This window comes from Trachurus trachurus (assembly GCF_905171665.1).
Source record: "Trachurus trachurus genome assembly, chromosome: 1".
In the NCBI taxonomy this organism is placed as follows: domain Eukaryota; kingdom Metazoa; phylum Chordata; class Actinopteri; order Carangiformes; family Carangidae; genus Trachurus; species Trachurus trachurus.
The window spans coordinates 35681345-35703297 of NC_139891.1; the positions used below are offsets into that span (position 1 = coordinate 35681345).

At 43.1% G+C, this 21953-nt stretch overlaps 1 protein-coding gene across 1 annotated transcript; it reads right to left on the reverse strand.

The window, feature by feature from the left end:
- Positions 1-8667: 8667 nt before the first annotated feature.
- LOC310990861 (uncharacterized protein) lies at positions 8668-19316 on the reverse strand (the record flags this gene model as incomplete). The annotated part of the gene is made up of 3 exons (XM_083978393.1): positions 8668-10359; positions 15517-15524; positions 17684-19316. The coding sequence occupies 3 exons, from the start codon at positions 19314-19316 to the stop codon at positions 8668-8670; spliced, it is 3333 nt and encodes a 1110-aa protein (XP_083834519.1).
- Positions 19317-21953: the final 2637 nt, after the last annotated feature.

Sequence of the window (21953 nt, forward strand, 5' to 3'; positions counted from 1 at the left end):
ATAAATGAAGCTACACAGCAGGTCTCACTACCAGCCAATTAGCTCAGCGAGTTAGGACCTGGTTCTTGGTGTCAGAGATTGTGAGTTCGAGACCCAGCAAGAGTGATGATGATGATGATGATGACAGATCAAAATGTCAGATGTCCTCAAGCTGTTTTGCTGTCTAAATGCAATTTATGTATTAACAGGTTTTTGTTTAGATAATAGAATTTCTGACTTTTTGAAATCTGCCTTGACAACAGCTGCCCGGGCATTGACTCCCTGAGTGGTTTAATGAAGCTACACAGCAGGTCTCACTACCAGCCAATTAGCTCAGCGAGTTAGGAGCTGGTTCTTGGTGTCAGAAGTTGTGGGTTCGAGACCCAGCAAGGGTGATGATGATGATGATGATGATGATGATGATGACAGATCAAAATGTCAGTTGTCCTCAACACGAAACACAAGACAATTGTCCTAATGGTGGCATCACAGCAAGCCTCTAAATTTAAAAATCCAAATAGCTTGGACTGGACCATGTGCGAAGACTCCTAACATCTTAGATTCATAGTAGATGTTTGACAAATACATATCATTATTTTACCTCAAAAACTGATTTTTCTTTTTACTGTGGTTTCAAATCTGCCTGTACGACAGTGAATGGCTTACTCAATTTGTGAAGCCACTGTTGAATGCCACTTGTCAATTAGCTCAGTGCAATAGACACCGGTCTTTGGTTCCCGAGGTTGTGGGTTCAATCCTCAACTGGTGCAAATTGAACATTATAAGGTCAACTGTCTTGTCTTCCTATTCTCCTGTTTGTTGCTCAGAATTGCCTAAATTTGCCCAAAAGTAGCCCGGACCCGACCCATCGCTGCGTAGCAGCTATAATTATTGTTATAATTGCTGAGTTGTCTGAGAAAGTAGTGTGATTATTTCCTCCTCTTTGACCATATTTGGATTACCTGGAAGTTAAGGGGCAGAGTCAGTCACTGCCAAGATGGCGACAGTGGAGCAGCTCACTCGTGAGCCTCAGAAACTCTGTGGGCGGAGTCACAGAGGTGACGGCCATCTTTGTTTCCAGTCTGTGGTCTATGAGGAGCAAAGTAACAGCTCCTGGTTCTTCATGGTTCAGAGGTTGGAGTTTGTAGCTGAGCTGTAACTGTTGCAATGAAAACACAACAACGTGAACTCGACCTCATGTTGTGCTTTATCCTGCTGAAGGAGAAACTTTTATTCTACTTACATCTTTTTGTCTAATGAAGCTGCAGCACAGACAAACACAGAGTTTTCTTACAATCACACATCTACAGATTCATTTAAATCAAAATCCAGTTCAAGAGTCACCAAAGTATTGTCTGAGAATCTGATGTATCAATGAGTTATAGAAAAAACCTCAAAGCAAAGTCATCGACTGTAGTCATGAACGTTACACAAAATACATACCATTATATACTTATAATCTCGGAGTAGAGCCGCTGCTCCTCCACATCGAGAGGAGCCAGCTGAGGTGGCTCGGGCACCTGTATAGGATGCCCCCTGGACGCCTCCCTCGTGAGGTGTTCCGGGCATGTCCCACCGGGAGGAGGCCCCGAGGAAGACCCAGGACACGCTGGAGCGACTACGTCGCTCGGCTGGCCTGGGAACGCCTTGGGGTCCCCCCGGAAGAGCTGGAGGAAGTGTCCGGGGAGAGGGAAGTCTGGGGATCCCTGCTCCGACTGCTGCCCCCGCGACCCGGACTCTATAATCCGATAATGCGGCGGACAATGGATGGATGGATGGATATATACTTATAAATAATAAGATTAACAAAAAACATAAATTGTAAAACAGGAGCAGAAAGAAGAATAATCTTATGTAATCTGCCCCTTTATCCCAGAAAAACTTCTTTTTTTTTTTACATGTAACCCTGGGAAAAAATAGAAAGAGATAAATAATTTGAAGGAAAAAGCACTCATTTTATTTATTTTCTATTTCTGTGTTATTTTCTTATTTCGTGTAATAAAGATATATTTTTGTGATAAAGAATGTAAAAAATAATATTTCGAAGTGAAAATATATTTTTTGTTGAGTTTACTTACCGTGGGGAGAAATCCAATCAGTATCGAGGTTACAGGTCGACCGGATTCGGAAGAGGTGGAGACCGGAAGAGAAGGAGAAACGAGAAAAGAACGTGAGGAGGCAACGTGCATAGGTGAGGAGAGGCTGCATGGCGGAGCGGAGCGACGGCCAGAAAAGACTGTGAAAAGGACTATGGTTAATGAAGAAACACCTCAGAGATATCGGACAGAGCATCTCGGAGTGAGTGTGCAGTGAGTTTAACCTGTGTCGAGAGTTGAAATGAGACGGACGCCGGAGGGAAAGGTCGTCGAGCAGCACAGCTAATGTTAGCCTAGCTCATGCTAACTAGCCTGAAGCACGTAGCCACAGAGAAGCTAACCCAGCATCCCATCGGTGAAGACGTTTTGCCGCCGTGGTAACGGAGCAGCAGGAGATGCCGTGCGGGGGTGTGTGTCTAGCACAGACAACACTTGGAGCAGGACACCTGGAGCTGGAGCTGAATCGACGTCGGAGGCCCACGTTCAAGCAGACCGCTGGTGAACCGGGAGGACCAGGAGGATTCAAGTGCAGTGAGTGTGTGTTTTATTTCTGCGCCAAGCGCGAAGCAGCCATGATGTTTTAAGGCTCCCACGTACACAAGCCACGTCTCAGGCCTGCAACGATTTCTGATTAAAGGTATACCCATTTTATTTTCATTCATTAAAAAAGAGTGCCGGCTTTAGGTCAGAAGTGTTTTATTAAGTGACTGTTTGATATTTGTTGATTTTTGAAACACTGAAAAGACTATTTGAAAGTCACAGAAACATTTATTTTGGGACAATATTGACTGAAATTACATTTGAAGCAAACAATTGAATGTGACTATTTTTGTATTTTTTATTTTTCATTATTCATTGATGATTAATATTTACAACAGTAAATAATTAATACTGATCATTTGCCTTTTATTTGTTTATTGTGCATCTTTACTACTGTGTGTGGGGTTACTGTAGGATAAGCCTGTAGAGTGTGTTGTGGGGACATTCCAGAAACTTAAAGGGTACCTAGGGGTAAGAAAAACACATTTCAGTTTTAGTTCATTTATTTACAGGAGTGATAAATACAAGCTACAAACAGTAGTAATAACACACTTTGAGGTTAATAACAGTAGTTACAGTCAGAGAATAAATAGAACAGTTCATAAATAAGGTATTACAGTGTAGTTACCTACCTGCATTAGTTAACCTAAAAAAGAAAGCGATTTCTTAACTAAAGGAACTTGGGGAGCGCACCTCAGTAAATAGACCTGACGTCTAGAGGGCGCTACATAAAATGGGGGCTCGTCCGGGATTTTTGGTTAGTTAATGCTAAAAATAGGTGATTAGTGACTATACGTTTCTTTTTGTGTGTGAACCATTTAGCTACTGAAAAAAAAAAAAAAAGCTAGCACAGTTGCTTAAGAGATCTAAAAGAACGCAAAAATGGAGACTCGCGCTAGCAGGCCAGAACTAGCTAGCGAGCTAAAAACAGTGTAGTTACTTACCTGCATTAGTTAACCTAAAAAAGAAAGCGATTTCTTAACTAAAGGAACTTGGGGAGCGCACCTCAGTAAATAGACCTGACGTCTAGAGGGCGCTACATAAACCTAGATGTTAAAACAATAAGCAGGATTTCCACGATAGTTACCATTACTTTGAACGCCTTTCCACTACACAGTTACAACTCTACTGGACTAGGTTTAGGTCATTTTCCATTAACGTTACGTTGTCTCACTCTTTATTCTCTCGTCAGCTCCAAACACACGTGCACCTCGTTAACTCAGGTGACAGAATCATAACAGTCTCAGTAACTGCAGATCAGTGTGCGCTGCTGCCGATGTGTTTTTAAACTTGGATGGTTTGATCCTTGTCGGACGTCACACTAGAGTGTGTAAAAGCAAAAAAGCAAAATCCTCAATCCGCTCTGTTTATCAATTAACATATAGCCTAGTGTTATTATAGAGCGGGTTGGATTGCCAGCATCAACGGTCAACCACTACCACAATTACTTCATAAAATCCTACTGAGCTCTTCTAAATGTACTCCGCTCCTCTCTCCCTCTCACACTGCAGTTCTCTGACTCAGCAACGGTGTCGCCAATTCCTCCTGTTCCTCAAAAAAGGCGTACGCCAGGGTCAAAATGGGTGTAAATGTCCGCACTTTTCCCTGTCAGGTTTTGGCTTGATAGATCCCAAATTTGGCGGAGAAAAGTGCATACGCACAAAACGGGGGAAAAAGGGTGTAAAAAAAGGTGTATCCACAATGATAAATGAGGCCCCAGGACTCACTAAAGCTCTGGCTAGTTGAAATAAAAATGGACCTGAATGCTGATGCGGAATGATTATTATCAGAATGAGCCGGGCAGCGGTCAGAGATGACATCATCCAGGTCATAGGTCAGTAGGTCAACCTACAGACCACGGACGTTGATGGTTACATGCTGCTATTCCGACATGCCGCTATTTCGACATTGACTTCTAATTGTCGGAATAGCGCATTAACATTATTTTTTAAGCGTCCCACTATTCCGACATTTTTTTTTTCATTGTCGGAGTAGCGGCACTTTACTATTTTTCAAACATTCCGCTTTTCCAACATTGATTGATTACGTTAGCAATCAATTACTAGTCAGACGTGTCCTTCTGATTTTTTTTTTTTTCATCTGAGACACTGTTTCTCATACACAAATACATAGGCCTATTAGAGAAGAAAAAACAAACCCTCCAAGTTTAAAAACACACCGGCAGCAGCACCCCTGATCTGCAGCTACTGAGACTGTTATTATTCTGTCACCTGAGTTAACGAGGTGCACGTGTGTTTGGAGCTGACGAGAGAATAATGAGTGAGACAACGCGGCCCTGAGGAGGAACTGTGAAGGACTCAGCTGTAATGGAAAATGACCTAAACCGAGTCCAGTATAGAGCTGTATGTGTAGTGGAAAGGTGTTCAAAGTAATGGTAACTATCGTCCTGCTTTAGGCTACATTGTTTTAACATCTAGGTAAAAGAAAAAAAAAAGATTTTCTGGGATAAAGGGGCAGATTACATAAGATTATTCTTCTTTCTGCTCCCTTTTGTTGAGATTTGGGAGGTTTTTGTTTTTATTGTAGCTTATTAAAATGCAAGATCATTTTTCTGACTGATTTATTGCCTGATGCCATGTATCTCGCTTTCTTTCCCCGACCCTCCGCTCGTTGTCTTTGTTGTCACTTTGTAGCCGCTCCACAGAGCGCACATGGCTAATTAATATGCACGTGTTGTGTCTAGGCATTCCGGGGGCGGAGATGTGTTTACGTGCGCAACTGCGCAGCATTCTTGGATTCAGTTATCAAAGAGAAATTGCGGAGAGTTGTGCACGCACAGTTTGATAGATCTGAAAAAGGTGTAAATATTTTGGGTGTCTTTTCGCCGTAGGCCTAAGCAAAACATTTAGTAGCAGCAGTTTTACACTGCTTACTTACAGTTTTGATAAATGAGGCCCCAGGCCATAAGCCCAGAGCTCAGACGTTCACAGCTGTAGCTCCGCGGCTCATCCGCGGCGCTGTCCGTGGTGCTGAAGCTCACAGGTTAACTTGACAAACAAACTGCAGCATAGTTCTGTTTGTTTGTCATGTGTGTCAGTTTTGTTTGTGACTTGATAGTTTAGTTGTTGAGATTAAGAACATCACTCCCTCATCAAACCAGTGATAGGCATGCTGAAAAGAAAAGAGAGAGAGACGCGCCTGGGTATCGCAGCTGTAAAAAAAAGAAAAGAAAGAAAGGTAACACTTTATTTTAAGGGGTACTTGTTCCTGTGTATCTACCTAATTAATTACAGTGTAATTACCTATGTAACCGTATGTAATAACATGTAGCCTACTTACATTGTAATTACATAGTGTATTTTGGTGTACTTACAGGTCCTTGTTACACTTGTAATAAGAAATGCTTGTTACAATACTTTGTCAAAGTGGCCTCTCTCTTTGGGGAAGGGGTACATCTGCAAGAAAAATGGCTGAAACCACAACCCATGTTGCCTGGGCAAACTTTTCCATCAATCTTCCTCCTGCCTCTTGAGTCTTGGAACATGTATACTGTTACACAACTTGTAACAGTTGTGTTAATACACACTTGTTACTCTTTGATACAGTGGAATGAGCACATTAAAATAAAGTGTACCTGGGTCGGGATACCTCAACTCTTATAAATTAACTGCGATAACCATTGTCTTCGGTCTTGTACCACTTATGCTGTTTCACAACTTAGTCTATGTAACAGTTGTGTTAATACACCTTTGTTACTCTTTGATACAGTGGAATGAGCACATTAAAATAAAGTGTACCTGCTAGGATACCTCAGTTCTTACACATTAACTGCAATAATCAGTGTCTTCGATAGTGTACCACGTGTGCTGTTACACAACATAGTCTATGTAACAGTTGTGTGAGTACACACTTGTTACTCTTTGATACAGTGAAATAAGCACATTAAAATAAAGTGTACCTGCTACATACTTACATGTAACATCATGCAGAAACTCTAAACTGGTGTTGACCTTGGTACTCAAGTATTTTTACATAAACCAATAACTAGAATAGCATTTTTTCAGAAAATGAGACAATGCTGGATAACTCAGTTCATATGGAACTGAAAACATCAGCAGCAATCTGTATGCATAAACCACACACTCAAAAAAATGCATTTCAGTGTTCCTTTATTGTGCATTTTGAACAATATTGTCAGTACCACATCTGCCAAACTTGTGTTATGCTGTGCAGCAATTTGCCTGCATGGAACTGCATACATAAATTGAAAAATAGGCAAGTAACTTAAAGAGTAATTTCACTGTAAATTGACACATAGCCCTGTTGTTCAAGCTCACCACAGCCCATAGGAAAAAGAAGACTGTACTGCCCTGGCAGTGCGGGAGCCGATGCAAAGCTAGACAGTTAGTCAACGAAACATATAGAAACTACTACAAGGCTTGATCTTTTCCTGTCCTTTAATGGAGTCCTCTATTTCTCCTCCGTAAAACTGAAATGATCACAGAAACACAATTTACTTACAGTACTTACAGTAGCATTGCATGAATACACTTCAATTAGCATCCAGATTAACAAAATGAAAAAAGTTAGCATAGACTGAAAGCTAGCAAGGTATATTTACCGAAAACATAACTATCATGTCTTAATTACAAAAATACACAATCATGTAACACTATTGACATATTCTACTCACAGATAGACATTCCCCAAGGCAAAAGCGTCCAACAATATTATTTAGCAGTCTGTTTAGCCGTCTGTGCTCACTTTTACACCCGAGCATGAGAAGTGAGCATGCAACAGAAAAAACACAACATAGCTGGACTTGACGAGCCGAGCGCTCACTTCGATGCGGTTTCTCTGGACCAAAGACAAGACCACTCACTCGGACGTGGTTTCTTTGAACCAAAGCCCTATACTTTTTAAACCTGCTTAATTATCAACTCATGAACTTTAACTTAACATTTTAACTTTTTTAACCCTCAAAGACAGTAGTACAAAGACACTGGTTATCGCAGTTAATTTATAAGAGTTGAGGTATCCCGACCCAGGTACACTTTATTTTAATGTGCTTATTTCACTGTATCAAAGAGTAACAAGTGTGTACTAACACAATCGTTATATATATTAAGTTTTGTAACAGCACACGTGGTACACTATCGAAGACACTGATTATTGCAGTTAATGTGTAAGAACTAAGGTATCCCAGCAGGTACACTTTATTTTAATGTGCTCATTCCACTGAATCAAAGAGTAACAAGTGTGTATTAACACAACTGTTACATACTACTAAGTTGTGTAACAGCATACATGTTCCAAGACTCAAGAGGCAGGAGGAAGATTGATGGAAAAGTTTGCCCAGGCAACATGGGTTGTGGTTTCAGCCATTTTTCTTGCAGATGTACCCCTTCCCCAAAGAGAGAGGCCACTTTGACAAAGTATTGTAACAAGCATTTCTTATTACAAGTGTAACAAGGACCTGTAAGTACACCAAAATACACTATGTAATTACAATGTAAGTAGGCTACATGTTATTACATACGGTTACATAGGTAATTACACTGTAATTAATTAGGTAGATACACAGGAACAAGGACCCCTTAAAATAAAGTGTTACCGAAAGGAAAAAAGACGACGTGTCGGAATAGTGGTATCAAAAAGTGTCGGTCGGACTACCGGCATGTCTAGATAGAGGGATGTCGTAATAGCGGGATGTCTAAATAGTGACATGTCAGAATAGCGGGATGTCTGAATAGCGGGCGGACCCCGACGTTGATAACATGCCACCACGGGCTCGAAGGGGAATAGCACTAGTGTATCATAACAAAATATTGGTAAAATGAACGAGTTTGATTGTAAAACATTGTAAAAAACGCTAATTATCCTTTAATTTACAGATTCATTTCAGTGGTAAACTATTTTACCTGTTTCCACTGATCTAATCAAATCGACTAAAGTAACAAGTGATTAAACAGCAGTTGTCACACAGGTAACTTTCCTGTGTGATGATGGTCTGATGAAGGTTAACTCAGTAGAAAACAAAAAGATTTACATTGTTTGGTATTGACACTAAATACTTACATTTGTTCCCTGATTAAAAATTCATCAAGTCCCGCAAAGAAGCAGATGTTTTGATTTGAACAGTTTGACTGACAGGACAGATGATCAGAGGGGCAGAGTTTTTACCTCCATCATTAGGTTCAGGACTGAAGTATGGGTGTAGTTTGTCAGTGAAGCAGCAGCCAGTGAAGGAGTAGATGAGAGCTGCAGCATCTACGTCATAAAAGGAGACCAGACCCTCCTCATAATCCACAAACACTCCCACCTTCTCAGGACCAGACCTTAGAGTGAGACGGACTGAGGGGCCAGCACCAGCTTTGTACTCATTTCCATTTCTCAAAAATATCGTCCAGAGACCTCTCTGAGGTCTCAATTTGAAGACTCCCTTCCTGTTGATCGACTCTCTGGCCACTCCCACTGTCCAGTCAGTTTTTTCTTTAATCTGAACCTCAAAGTAAAATCTGCCTGAAGAGAAACTCTGTTTTCCTAAAACACTGACACCAGGATCAAATCTCTCTGGGTTGTCTGGGAGTCTCTTCCTCACATAACCAAAGTGAACTTGTTTTCCATCATCAGACAGGATGAGTTCAGGATGTGCTGTATCAGGATCCAGAGTCACATCCACTGCAAACTGCTGGACCCTCTTCATCTCAGCCTCCATCATCTCCTCCATCTGTCCACGGAGCGTCTCCTCCAGCTGAGACACAGCTCTCACCACAGTCCCCTCATATGATGATGGACGGACTCTGACCTGTGTCCAGTCCTTGGTGGGTGGAGCAGCTTTCAGGGATGGGAAGCTTTGGAGGAGGTGGAGGTGGTCTTCAGAGAGTGAGAGCTGCTCCACCTCAGTGCTTCTCTTCTCCAGCTCAGCGATTTCCTGTTCCAGCTCTGTGATGAAGTCTTCAGCCTGTTTCTCTGAGCTTTTCTGTTTCTCTTCGATCTCCTTGATGAGCTGCTTCAGGCCTCTGTCAACAGACTCCTTCAGAGCAGTGAAGACCTCAACGCCTTCTGCTTTCTCTCTGTCTGCAGCAGCTTTACTGGTCTTCACTGACTGTTTCATCTCCTCAATCTTCAGTCGTCTCTTCTGGATCATCCACTGAGTTTCAGCCTCTGTCTTCTGCAGCTCTGCCTTCTTTCCTTCATATTCTTCTCTCAGAGGAACAACCTCATGAGTCTTGTGGTCTAAAACAGAGCAGAGCACACAGACACATGTCTGGTCGGTCTGACAGAACAGCTCCAGAGGTTTATTGTGCTTCCTACACATCCTGTCCTCCAGGTTCTCCACAGGCTCCATCAGCTGATGTCTCCTCAGACGTGACAGTGTCAGATGAGGCTCCAGGTGAGTCTCACAGTAGGAGGTCAGACACACCAGGCAGGACTTCAGGGCCTTCAGTTTGGTTCCAGTGCAGACGTCACAGGGAACTTCTCCTGGTTTGGAAACTTGTTGCTCTGAGCTGCTGCTGCTGGTTTTCTGTTGAGCTTCACGTCTTAACTGAGCAACAACCTCAGAGATGAACGTGTTGATCTTCATCTGAGGTCTTGTGTAGAAAACCTCTTTACACATTGGGCACTGATACCTGTCACTAACGTCCCAGTGCTGAGTGATGCAGCTCTGACAGAAGTTGTGTCCACATGGTGTAGTGACTGGATCAGTGAAGACATCCAGACAGATGGAGCACAGGAACTGATCTTCAGACCTCAGGTTGCTGGCAGCAGACATGTCTACACACTGAGGGAGAGAAAACAAACATTCATTTAAAATAATGTTCTGTGTCTTTGAGACTGTGGTTTTCTACCTGGGGGGCGGGGCCGTCCTGTTGACCTGTTTATTCCCCTAAAGTTCAACATGGATACTTCTTCATCAGTTCTTCTGGTCTCATTGTTAATGACTGATATAAATATTGGCTGAAGGGCAGTGAAGCTTTTCCACCTGTAGCGTGGTGGAGGACGTCTGAGAAGCCCTGGTTTCAACAGCTTAACGTATAACTACTATTTTTTACAATCTGGACCTTATTTCTAGCATAAAATACTATCATTTACTTACCCAGATAACTTTGGTGTCATTACAAGTCGTTCTGATGAAATTAGCTCCAGCCAAGAGCCGCATATATCCGTAATGGAGTCTACAGGGCAGCAGAATGCAGCCTCAAAATCGCCGGATTTGCACTGACACTGAACTGAGACACTGGGAGCTTCCACTACAAACAAGCTTAAAATATAGACTTATTGTTACAGCCACTGTTCAGTCAGTACACAGCTCGACTCCAAAACTTGAGATAAGAGACACCTTTTGACTCTGTTCTTCTTGGTCTAGTAAGTCTAATATTTTGTTATAATAGGCTAGTGCTATTCCCGTCTTAGTTGGGGCTTCCTCTCCACAACCTGGACTCACTAAAGCTCTGACTAGTTGCGCTAAAAATGGACCAGAATGCCAAAGCAGAATGATTATTATCAGGGCAGCGGTCAGAGATGACATCATCCAGATCAGAGGTTAGTAGGTCAACCTACAGACCCCGGATGTTGATAACAGCTAACCCCGAACTCAGAGGGGAATAGCACTAGCCTATCATGACAGAGGCTGCATTGCGCTGCCCCATGTACTCGCATTATACGGATATACGCGGCTCTCGGCTGGAGCTAATTTCGTTGGAACGACTTGTAATGACACCGAAGTTATCTGGGTGAGTAAATGATCGTATTTTATGCTAGAAATAATAATAATAATAAATCGTGTTGTCTCTATCGTTATTTTGTTATTATTAGTGGTGGCGGAAATGCTGGGGGAGCCGACCAGCGTTTCCTTACTTTGAGTTTCGCGGACGCTGCCCGGCGAGTCATGAGAATAATGCCACAGAATCGCCGTTTATGGTCAGAACTACGACGGTATCTGTCTTCGAGCCTCTGACTTAGATTTTTTATTTTATTTTTAAAGTATATTTTTGGACTTTTTTGCCTTTATTTGATAGACTAGTGAGATAGACAGGAAAGGGGGAGGCAGAGAGAGGGGGAATGACATGCAGGAAAGGTCTGCCCGACGCGGGATTCGAACCGGGGACGCCTGCGTTGAGGACTGTAGCCTTTACATGGGGCGGCTGCCTTAACCACTGCGCCACGCACCGCACCTGACTTTGATTCTTGATGAATGAAAATATTCTTGGCAAGACGTCCGTCTTGCGCCGGTCCAAGAATTTCACCGTGCGCGCGGAGGCTCATGGTAAATATAGTATGAAAACACTTCGCTACGCTACGCTTTCCAAAACTCCTCGTTGTCCCTTTAAACAAATATTTTATTTACTTTTTTATTTATTTAACCAGATAAAAGACCCATTGAACTCAATACCTCTTTAACAAGGGTGATCTGACCAAGAAAGGCAGCAGCACACGTCATAGTGAATATAGTCAGATAGAGAACAATAACAAACCAAACCAAGAAATATAAAAGTGCAATTAGACAAATAAAGTGCAGGAGTTATGGTTACAGTAACAGTTTAAGAGCACAGGCACTGTTCAATGGATTCTCGTTGTCAGTCTTTTAAGAAAGAGCAGAAGGCTTCTAGTGAAATAATAGATAATAAATGAATCAGATAATAAATAAATGAATAAACAAATAAATATGACAACTATTCTAACATGATATTAGTTACAGTCACTTTGAATCATATGTTTAATGTTTTCATGAGGTCACTGAAAGAGAAAACCTCTGACAGAGCTGAGCTGAGTGACAAGGACACTGTGTTTCCTCTGGCTGCTTCACAATAAAAGTGTGAGGCTTTTATTGTGAAAGAGCTGCAGGAAGTGTAAAGTAAGGCAGCAGTAGGAAGTGATACCTTGACAGCATGAAAGCAGGAAATGAGGTGAAGTAGAGAGTGAAGCTCAGAGACTGAGTGAGGAGTTGTAAAAGTCCTGAGCAGAGACACAGAGACAGTTTAAAGTGGACTATAGTGTCTCTGTGGACAAACAGCCTCAGGTCTGTTGTGAGCCAGTTCACTAGAGTCAGTGTGACATGAAGAGAGTGAGTAGAGATGAAGCTCAGTGTTAAAGCTGCTGCTCACACAGTGAATATGATGAGCTGTACTCACCAGTGTTTGGTAGAGACTCTGCTGTGTTGCTGACAAACTCCTGATGGACTCACTTTGACTTTCTGTCTCGTCTCTGCTGCAGCTCAGTCGTCCTCCTCTCACTCTTTACTTTCTCCTCTGGACACTGCAGCTAGGTGTGTGCTTTTATTGTAACAGCAGGTTTTATGGTGAACAGGGAGCAAAGGTAGAAGCGCACCTGACGGGTGGGAGGAGTCAAGTGACTCGTCCTTGAGTGTTTCCTCCTCAACCATTCAGATCTCTACTGTAGATCTGGTGAGGACAGCTTGTATTGTTCACATGTAAATCGTGAAAAACAATATTTGATTTAGATGCATTTTGACATGATTTCAATGATTTGGGTTTATTTTGTTATAAGAAAATCTAATTTGATCTATTTTTATGTGTATATTGGAGCCAAAAGTTTTGTTTTGCATAGTGAACTCTTATTTTTAAGACCACTACTTCCTACTTCCTTTCTGTGTTGTGTTGCCGGAAAAACAAAGCCACATGACCATGGAATGAATGAGCTAACAGTAAAACAGTAAAAGTTTAACGTAAAACAAAGGAAAAGAGAGCAACAAAGCAGAAACGGCAACTTAATGATAAAACGTTTAAGGCTGAATGTATTATAGCAACCCCCGAGGAGGCACAAGGTTACCGTAATTATTTGATGATTTGTGTTGGAAAATATGATAACTCTTTAGCTCGGCTGTTTGATGAATTATCAGTGTATTTATTGTTATAATTGCTGAGTTGTCTGAGAAAGTACTGTGATTATTTACCATTTTTTATAGACAGAAGTAGAAACAGAAATATGATTGCTGTGCTCTCTTTATTTTGACAGTTCTCACGTTGGTTTGTGGAACAGCAATAAATGTTAAAACCATCAGTCGAGTCTCTTACCAACTCTCGGAGGGTATGCTAACACTCAAACTACCAGCAACAACACGTCACTGGTCTCAGTCCTGAACCTGTAATCAGCCTGTTTCTCCTCCTCATCACTAGGTGGCTGTTTCTGTCTGTTTCATCAACTGCTGAACCAGAATCAGGTAGCCTGGTCTAGTTGCGTTGCTTGGCGAAATCCAGTAGTCATATTGATGGTGGCGTCAGGAGGTGGAGGTTGGACACAACACAGGACAGCCGTGTGTTAGATTCCCGTGCTGTTTCTATTGTTTTTAAAAGTGTTAAAAATGTGCAGATAAGCAGTGATAAAAATAGATATCCAAAATCACCTCTTAAAAAACTTCTGACTCTAATGTGTCAACAAAATAAAACAAGAATTTTGAAAGTGGCTTTATCCATTGTTCAGATTTCTGTTCTTTAAATGTATCAAATTGGCGCATATTTAACTAATTGAGTGCCGCGCTCCTTTCCAAAGTTTTAGTCAAGTGTACCTCATTTGAAAGGTGAAACTTTCTGCTTCAAATGGCCACAAACCATTTGTTTCTACGTGCCTGCTTTTTTTGTAGAAAAGGAGATACAGCGTCTTTTATGAAAGGTGCTCTGTTTGTGCCTGTCGCTCTTCTGACACTTGCATTTCTGGATCAAAGGGCTCGTGTAAGATAAATATATACAACAAATGTTGTTCTATTCACAAATCCACCATCGGGGGCAGGGGGGGCACCACTAAACAACAATAACACAGACGCGCCGTGCCGTGTCACAGCCTCTCGCCGCGGAACGTGAGGGTCTCTTGGCCACAGCAGGTCCGGAACACCGGCCCCACCGGTGGTCGCGGTCCAACTGTGGTACGGGTCGGTACCGGCCTGCTTTGGCCCAGAGACCATCACATTTTACCGTGGGAGGACACGGTGTTGCTCGAGATGAAGACCAGGCGGGACTGTCGGCTGAGAGCTTCCTGTTTTGGCTCCGAGCTGCTGGAGCCTCGCGGGTGAGAGCAGAGCAGCTGCTGCATCCACATGCAGAACTCCGTTTGCAAAAGCCGAGTTATGATAAAAACTTCCAGATCGTGAGTTGTCAAGAATTTTTGATCGTCATCTATTTCAGTTCTGCTCGTCGTAGAGTCCCCAAATTTACACATAAAGGTGTATTAAAGTGTCTATTTTCATAATTTAAAAAAAAAGCAAAAAACGTAAAATTACGTTTTTGGCACTCAACGCATGGGAACGAAAAACAAGAAATTACGTGGTTGGCACTCAATGAGTTAATAAGTTTTGCCAATTTTTCCATGTGCTTGTGTTCCGTTGTACCTTGTTTGGAATAAATCTTTAAAACACCACTTCTTGTTTGCTCTGCACCAGACCCAACCTCAGTTCCTGGTAGGCTAAATGACGGGTTCCTCACTCAGCTACCTACCTGGAGACCTGGGATCAAAAGTGTTGTGACAGAAGACTTCACCATGACTGACTCAGCAGGAGAGACAGTGTGAGTGTTACTAATGAGTTTGGAAATATCATAGCAACCTTAAATAGTTTTGGATCAATCACCTATGGATACCCATTGCAAAGCCCTGACTTTTCAACAGCAGATGCTGGCTCCTCATGACCAACTGCTTCAGCAGCTTGTTCAGTCAATGCAGAACTCCACCTCTGTGCTGTCTCCTGGTCCAGACTCCTCAGCATCACATCGGCAGCCAACAGTGTTTGCGTCCTTGCACTCAACCAGACAATGACCACCTAAACACCCTAATGCTGACCCACGCCTACCAGTTCCTCAGGTTATGATGGGTGTCGAGAATTTCTGAGCCAGTGCCAGCTGACCTTGGAGCTGCAACCTATAGCTTTCACCTCTGATATATCACAGATAACTCACATAATTACTCTCTTGGTAGACAATGGGCTGACCTGGGCCACTGCAATATGACAAAGACAATGTCCAGGATCTGAGATCAAGCTCTTCACTGAATGTGGCAAGGACGAAGTGAGGGCCCGCGCCCTTGCCAGTCACCCACAGGGACATCCCCTTGGTCAAGAAGCCAGGGCACATGATCAATTGGAGGCATAGTGACAGGACCACCACTGTCACATCTCTCCCCCTCTTTTCACAAGCACGTCCTCATGCTTCCGCGCAGGCTGCCATACATTAGGAATCCATGGACCCACCCCTAGTGCTACATGGATCCTGCCAACAACGCCAGAATGTGGCAAGGTGAAGAGGGCCCGGGCGGGTTCAATGCGCGCTTACCAGTCACCCAAAGGGACATCTCCTTGGCCAAGTAGCCAGGGCACATGATCAATTGGAGGCATAGTGACAGGACCACCACTGTCACATCAAGATATGCTACGAATCTTTGACCAGGCTCCAGAGAAGGCCTGTGCCTTTTAATTCCTCCTTGAACTCACCTGAGACCTATGAAACCATTCAGATTGGATGCAGACATCAATTAGAGAAAGGTCAACAATTGGGAGAGTGGTCATCTACTGTGGTTAGCGAGGCCACGTCAGACAGTCTTGCCTTGAGCTTCTGGGACAAGATCAGTCCAGCCGAGGGAGGGCTGTGACAGAGGCCACACTCTGTACCGAACAACCAAGCACAGGGGTCTTCCCTTTCATTGTTCCTCGATTGTTCATTGTTCCTCGACAAGCTCAGTGGTCTTTATTCTTTAGCTGCTTTGCTTTAACCCTGTCTCATCAAACTGGTTTAGTGGAAGATGGTGTGGAGCCAGTCATTCTACCTCTACAAAGAACCACGTGCAAGTCAATCAACACCACAGACACACACACTTTTGCATGTTACTATTAACCTCAAAGTTTGATACTTGTTACAACTAAATGCTCCTACTAGTGACCCCCACAGGCTGTAGTATGAAATACACCTCACAATCAAAACAAGTGTTGTAGGACATCAACCTCCTGCAATAAGAAAGGACTCCAACCTATGACCTGCTGCTCCTCTCCTGACCACTAGAGTGAGTCTCCAGCAGTGAGTCAGTCTCCATAGACTCAACATGTTTACAGCTTGGTACAGAAATAGACTTGGTCTCTACTGATCACTTCCTGTTTATAGAACTCACCCGTTTACACTTCATTAACCACTAAAGGTGTGGTGGACTGAGGGGGCAGGGCCTCTTTGATTGACAGTTGAGTGAGCCTATACCTGCCAGGAACCACATATATTGAAGTCTCCAACCAGGCTCCTCCTCTTTGACCATATTTGGATTACCTGGAAGTTAAGGGGCGAGGTCAGTCACTGCCAAGATGGCGACAGTGGAGCAGCTCACTCTGAGCCTCAGAAACTCTGTGGGCGGAGTCACAGAGGTGACGGCCATCTTTGTTTCCAGTCTGTGGTCTATGAGGAGAAAAGTAACAGCTCCTGGTTCTTCATGGTTCAGAGGTTGGAGCTTGTAGCTGAGCTGTAACTGTTGCAATGAAAACACAACAACGTGAACTCGGCCTCATGTTGTGCTTTATTCTGCTGAAGGAGAAACTTTTATTCTACTTACATCTTTTTGTCTAATGAAGCTGCAGCACAGACAAACACAGAGTTTTCTTACAATCACACGTCTACAGATTCATTTCAATCAAAAACCAGTTCAAGAGTCACCAAAGTATTGTCTGAGAATCTGATGTATCAATGAGTTACTGAAAAAACCTCAAAGCAAAGTCATCGACTGTAGTCATGAACATTACACAAAATACATACCATTATATACTTATAAATAATAAGATTAACAAAAAACATGAATTGTTATCATTTAAAAACAGTGGAAGGAATCTGAAAGTTAATTTAAAGGTTCATATGTGAAAGACTTGTGAACAGTTTAAACATTAATTATGATCTGTACCTGAACGTATGGTGAAGTAATTTTGATACAAAGAGCTGAAACATCTCAAAGATCTGAACATCATGACAACGTTGATGAAGTGAATTCATCTAATGAACGTGATAGAGATGATAAAGAGACTTGTGATGAAGAGTGAACCAACAAGTGAACAGCAATATTGATCGGTAAAGATCACTCAGTTCATCAAACTACACATCAAAAGTCATCAAGTCATTTGATTGGTTTACCCAGTTTGACAGGACAGATGATCAGAGGGGCAGAGTTTTTACCTCCATCATTAACACAGGGACTGAAGAATGCGTGTAGTTTGCCAGTGAAGCAGCAGCCAGTGAAGGAGTAGATGAGAGCTGCAGCATCTACGTCATAAAAGGAGACCAGACCCTCCTCATAATCCACAAACACCCCCACTTTCTCAGGGCGAGACCTCAGATTTAGAGGAACTGGGGGGCCAGCAACAGCTGTGTACTCATTTCCATTTCTCAACAATATTGTCCAGAGACCATTCTGAGGACTCAGTGTGATTTGTGCCTTCCTGTTGATTGACTCTCTGGCAACTCCCAAATTCCACTTAGTTTTTCCTTTGACCTGAACCTCAAAGTAAAATCTGCCTGAAGAGAAACTCTGTTTTCCTAAAATGTTAGGATAACGTGTAAACCTCTCTGGGTTGTCTGGGAGTTTCTTCCTCACATCACCACAATGAACTTGTTTTCCATCATGAGACAGGATGAGATGAGGATGTGCTGTATCAGGGTCCAGAGTCACATCCACTGCAAACTGCTGGACCATCTTCATCTCAGCCTTCATCACCTCCTTCATCTGTCCACGGAGCGTCTCCAGCTGAGACACAGCTCTCACCACAGTCCCCTCATATGATGGTGGACGGACTCTGACCTCTGTCCAGTCCTTGGTGGGTGGACCAGCTTTCAGGGATGGGAAGCTTTGGAGGAGGTGGAGGTAGTCTTCAGAGAGTGAGAGCTGCTCCACCTCAGTGCTTCTCTTCTTCAGCTCAGAGATTTCCTGTTCCAGCTCTGTGATGAAGTCTTCAGCCTGTTTCTCTGAGCTTTTCTGTTTCTCTTCGATCTCCTTGATGAGCTGCTTCAGGCCTCTGTCAACAGACTCCTTCAGAGCAGTGAAGACCTCAACACCTTCTGCTTTCTCTCTGTCTGCAGCAGCTTTACTGATCTTCACTGACTGTTTCATCTCCTCAATCTTCAGTCGTCTCTTCTGGATCATCTGCTGAGTTTCAGCCTCTGTCTTCTGCAGCTCTGCCTTCTTTCCTTCATATTCTTCTCTCAGAGGAACAAACTCATGAGTCTTGTGGTCTAAAACAGAGCAGAGCATGCAGACACATGTCTGATCGGTCTGACAGAACAGCTCCAGAGGTTTATCGTGCTTCCTACACATCCTGTCCTCCAGGTTCTCCACAGGCTCCATCAGCTGATGCCTCCTCAGACCTGACAGTGTCAGATGAGGCTCCAGGTGAGTCTCACAGTAGGAGGTCAGACACACCAGGCAGGACTTAAGGGCCTTCAGTTTGGTTCCTGTGCAGACGTCACAGGGAACTTCTCCTGGTTTGGAAACTTGTTGCTCTGAGCTGCTGCTGCTGGTTTTCTGTTGAGCTTCACGCCTGAACTGAGCAACAACCTCAGAGATGAACGTGTTGATTTTCAACTGAGGTCTTGAGTAGAAAACCTCTTTACACATTGGACACTGATATGGTACATTAACGTCCCAGTGGTGAGTGATGCAGCTCTGACAGTAGTTGTGTCCACATGGTGTACTGACTGGATCAGTGAAGACATCCAGACAGATGGAGCACAGGAACTGATGTTCAGACCTCAGGTTGCTGGCAGCAGACATGTCTACACTCTGAGGGAGAGAAAACAAACATTCATTTAAAATAATGTTCTGTGTCTTTAAGGGTGTTTTCACACATGTTTAGTGCGCACCCTAGTGCGCACCAAATGTTAAAATGATACAATGTTTCATTTTTCAGTTAGTGCGGTTGCTTTCACACCTGCTTTTTGTCACTCGGGACCAAACTTCAGAGGTGGCAAGTAACGAAGTACAAATACTTCGTTACTGTACTTAAGTAGATTTTTCAGGTATCTGTACTTTACTCGAGTATTTATTTTTCTGACGACTTTTTACTTTTACTCCCTACATTTATACGCAAAAATATGTACTTTCTACTCCTTACATTGTAAAAACAGGCTCGTTACTTTTTTTTTTTGACACGACGTAAAAGCACCGGTAAAAGACGAGACGAACTAGAGAGGAAAAGAGGGAGAAGAAGAGGGAGGAGGAGGGAGGGGGGGGCGGTAGAGAGAGAACCGAGTTACCAACTTGTACTGTAGCAGGGACATGGAGGCAGCAGCATGGAGGAAGGAAGCGATGGTGGTCGGACTATCCGACGGGGGGGGGGGGGGGGGGGGGGTTGAACATTGTAGCCTACAATCAGCGCAATACAGCGCATTTACCGTTTACGAGCGGTAAAGTCCATGCGCCCGTGTGCCAGTGTGTGTGTGTGTGTGTGTGTGTGTGCGTACGTACGCGAGGAAGACGGCAGGTGGACTGACTGACAGAGATGAGAGGTGATGAAACGCTGTTTCAAAATTATTATTATTTTGTGAGAGTCTGTGGCGGCCCAAACGTTGGGAAACACTGCTTCTGGTCAGTTCAATCTTGATTATTCGGTCTGAAGTTTTTTTAACAAAATTATCAAATGATGTAGGTTTCATTAACGGCAAAAATTCATTTTTACTTTTTACTTTTACTTTGAAAGTACATTTCAGAGCCTGTACTTTTTTACTTTTACTTGAGTAAAGGAGTTGAATCAGTACTTCTACTTTTACCAGAGTATTTTTTTATACATGTATCTGTACTTCTACTTAAGTACAGAATATGAGTACTTTTGCCACCTCTGCCAAACTTGGAGAGCGTCATGTCTCCATGACTACCGGCTGAAATCTGGAAGCGCTGATTGATAAAACTTTCATGATGGAGACTCCAGTAGGGCCGGTTGTTAGTAGCTCTGGTCATTTATTTCTATATTGTTTGCATGTATAACTCTGTTTGGTACTTCCGGCTGGTTTCCGGTTGCGTTCACCCAGCTCGGTCCCGTTAGTTCCCGGTTAAACGTTAAACACGGCGGACCTCTGCTGCTGCAGCTCGGTAATCAGCTGCTCCGCGGACCTGAGGGACGGACCGCCGACCTGTCCGGTGTCTGAGCGGACTCAGTGGACACGCACCGACCGGCTGCCCCGCTGCTGGTGCTATGTTTGTGGGGACAGAGCTACGTAGGACCGGAGCACCGGGCGGTCTCCCCGCTGCATTAAAGCAGTACTAAAGAACTTTCAGTTTTGGTTGAGTTTGGCGGCACCTGTGGACCAAAGCGGTAGTGTTTTGCCTGAAAGAAGACTCCATTTCCCATGAACACTAGCGTGAAGCCCTGTAAATATCCTGCATTAAAATTAACAGAAGACATCAAAACTAAGTTTCTGTTTCCAGTGGATAATTTCAAAGTGAAAACACAAACATAATCCATTGCTAAAGTGCTGTTTTGCCTGCTCCCTCCTTGTTGTGACTCGCAAAAGTGAAAGTGAAACTTAAGTGAGAGCCGGGTTCCTACCATGCTCCTCAAAGCTGCTTAGTGCCAGAGAAAGAGATACAGACCCCCTCAGACCACGACAGAGGTGTCATTCAACTTATTGTAAGTCGATGTATCATCACAAAAGTTATGAAAATATTTTATGAAGGTTGAAAAGTTACTTAGTGTTGGTTTAACCCGTTGTCAATGACTACGGGAGCCCTTTTAGCTCAAACTTGTTGAGTTCGTCTGGCAGTTGGGTCGCACCAGAGTGCGGTTGCTTTCACACATCAACTAGTGCACCAGAGTTCGGCTGGAGCGGAACCAAGACCACTTCCTCAGGCCGCACTAGTTTTGGTGCGCATTAGAGTGCGATGTGCTTTCACACTGACCCAAACTGGACCAAATTTAGTAATATTGGCTGAAGGGCTTTGAAGCTTTTCCACCTGTAGGGGGCGTGCTGGAGGAAGTTTGAGAAGCTCTGGCTGAAACAGTTTAAACATATTTATGTTACCAGATACTTTTATCTGGTAACATAAATATGTTTAAAAGACCCATTTAAAAGACCCATTGAGCCCAAGACCTCTTTCACAAGGGTGACCTGACCAAGGAAGACAAACACGTCATAGTGAATATAGACAGATAACCATAACAAAATAAACATTAAAATATAAAATTTGACAAATAAAGTGCAGGAGTTATGGTTATAATAACAGTTTAAGAACACAAGCACTGTTCAATGGATTCTCGTTGTCAGTCTTTTAACATGGAAGGCTTCAAGTGAAATAAGTTCTGATAATTAATAGATCAGATAATAAAATAAATAGATCATTAAATAAATATGATGACGGTTCTAACATGATATTAGTTACAGTCACTTTGAATCATATGTTTAATGTTTTCATGAC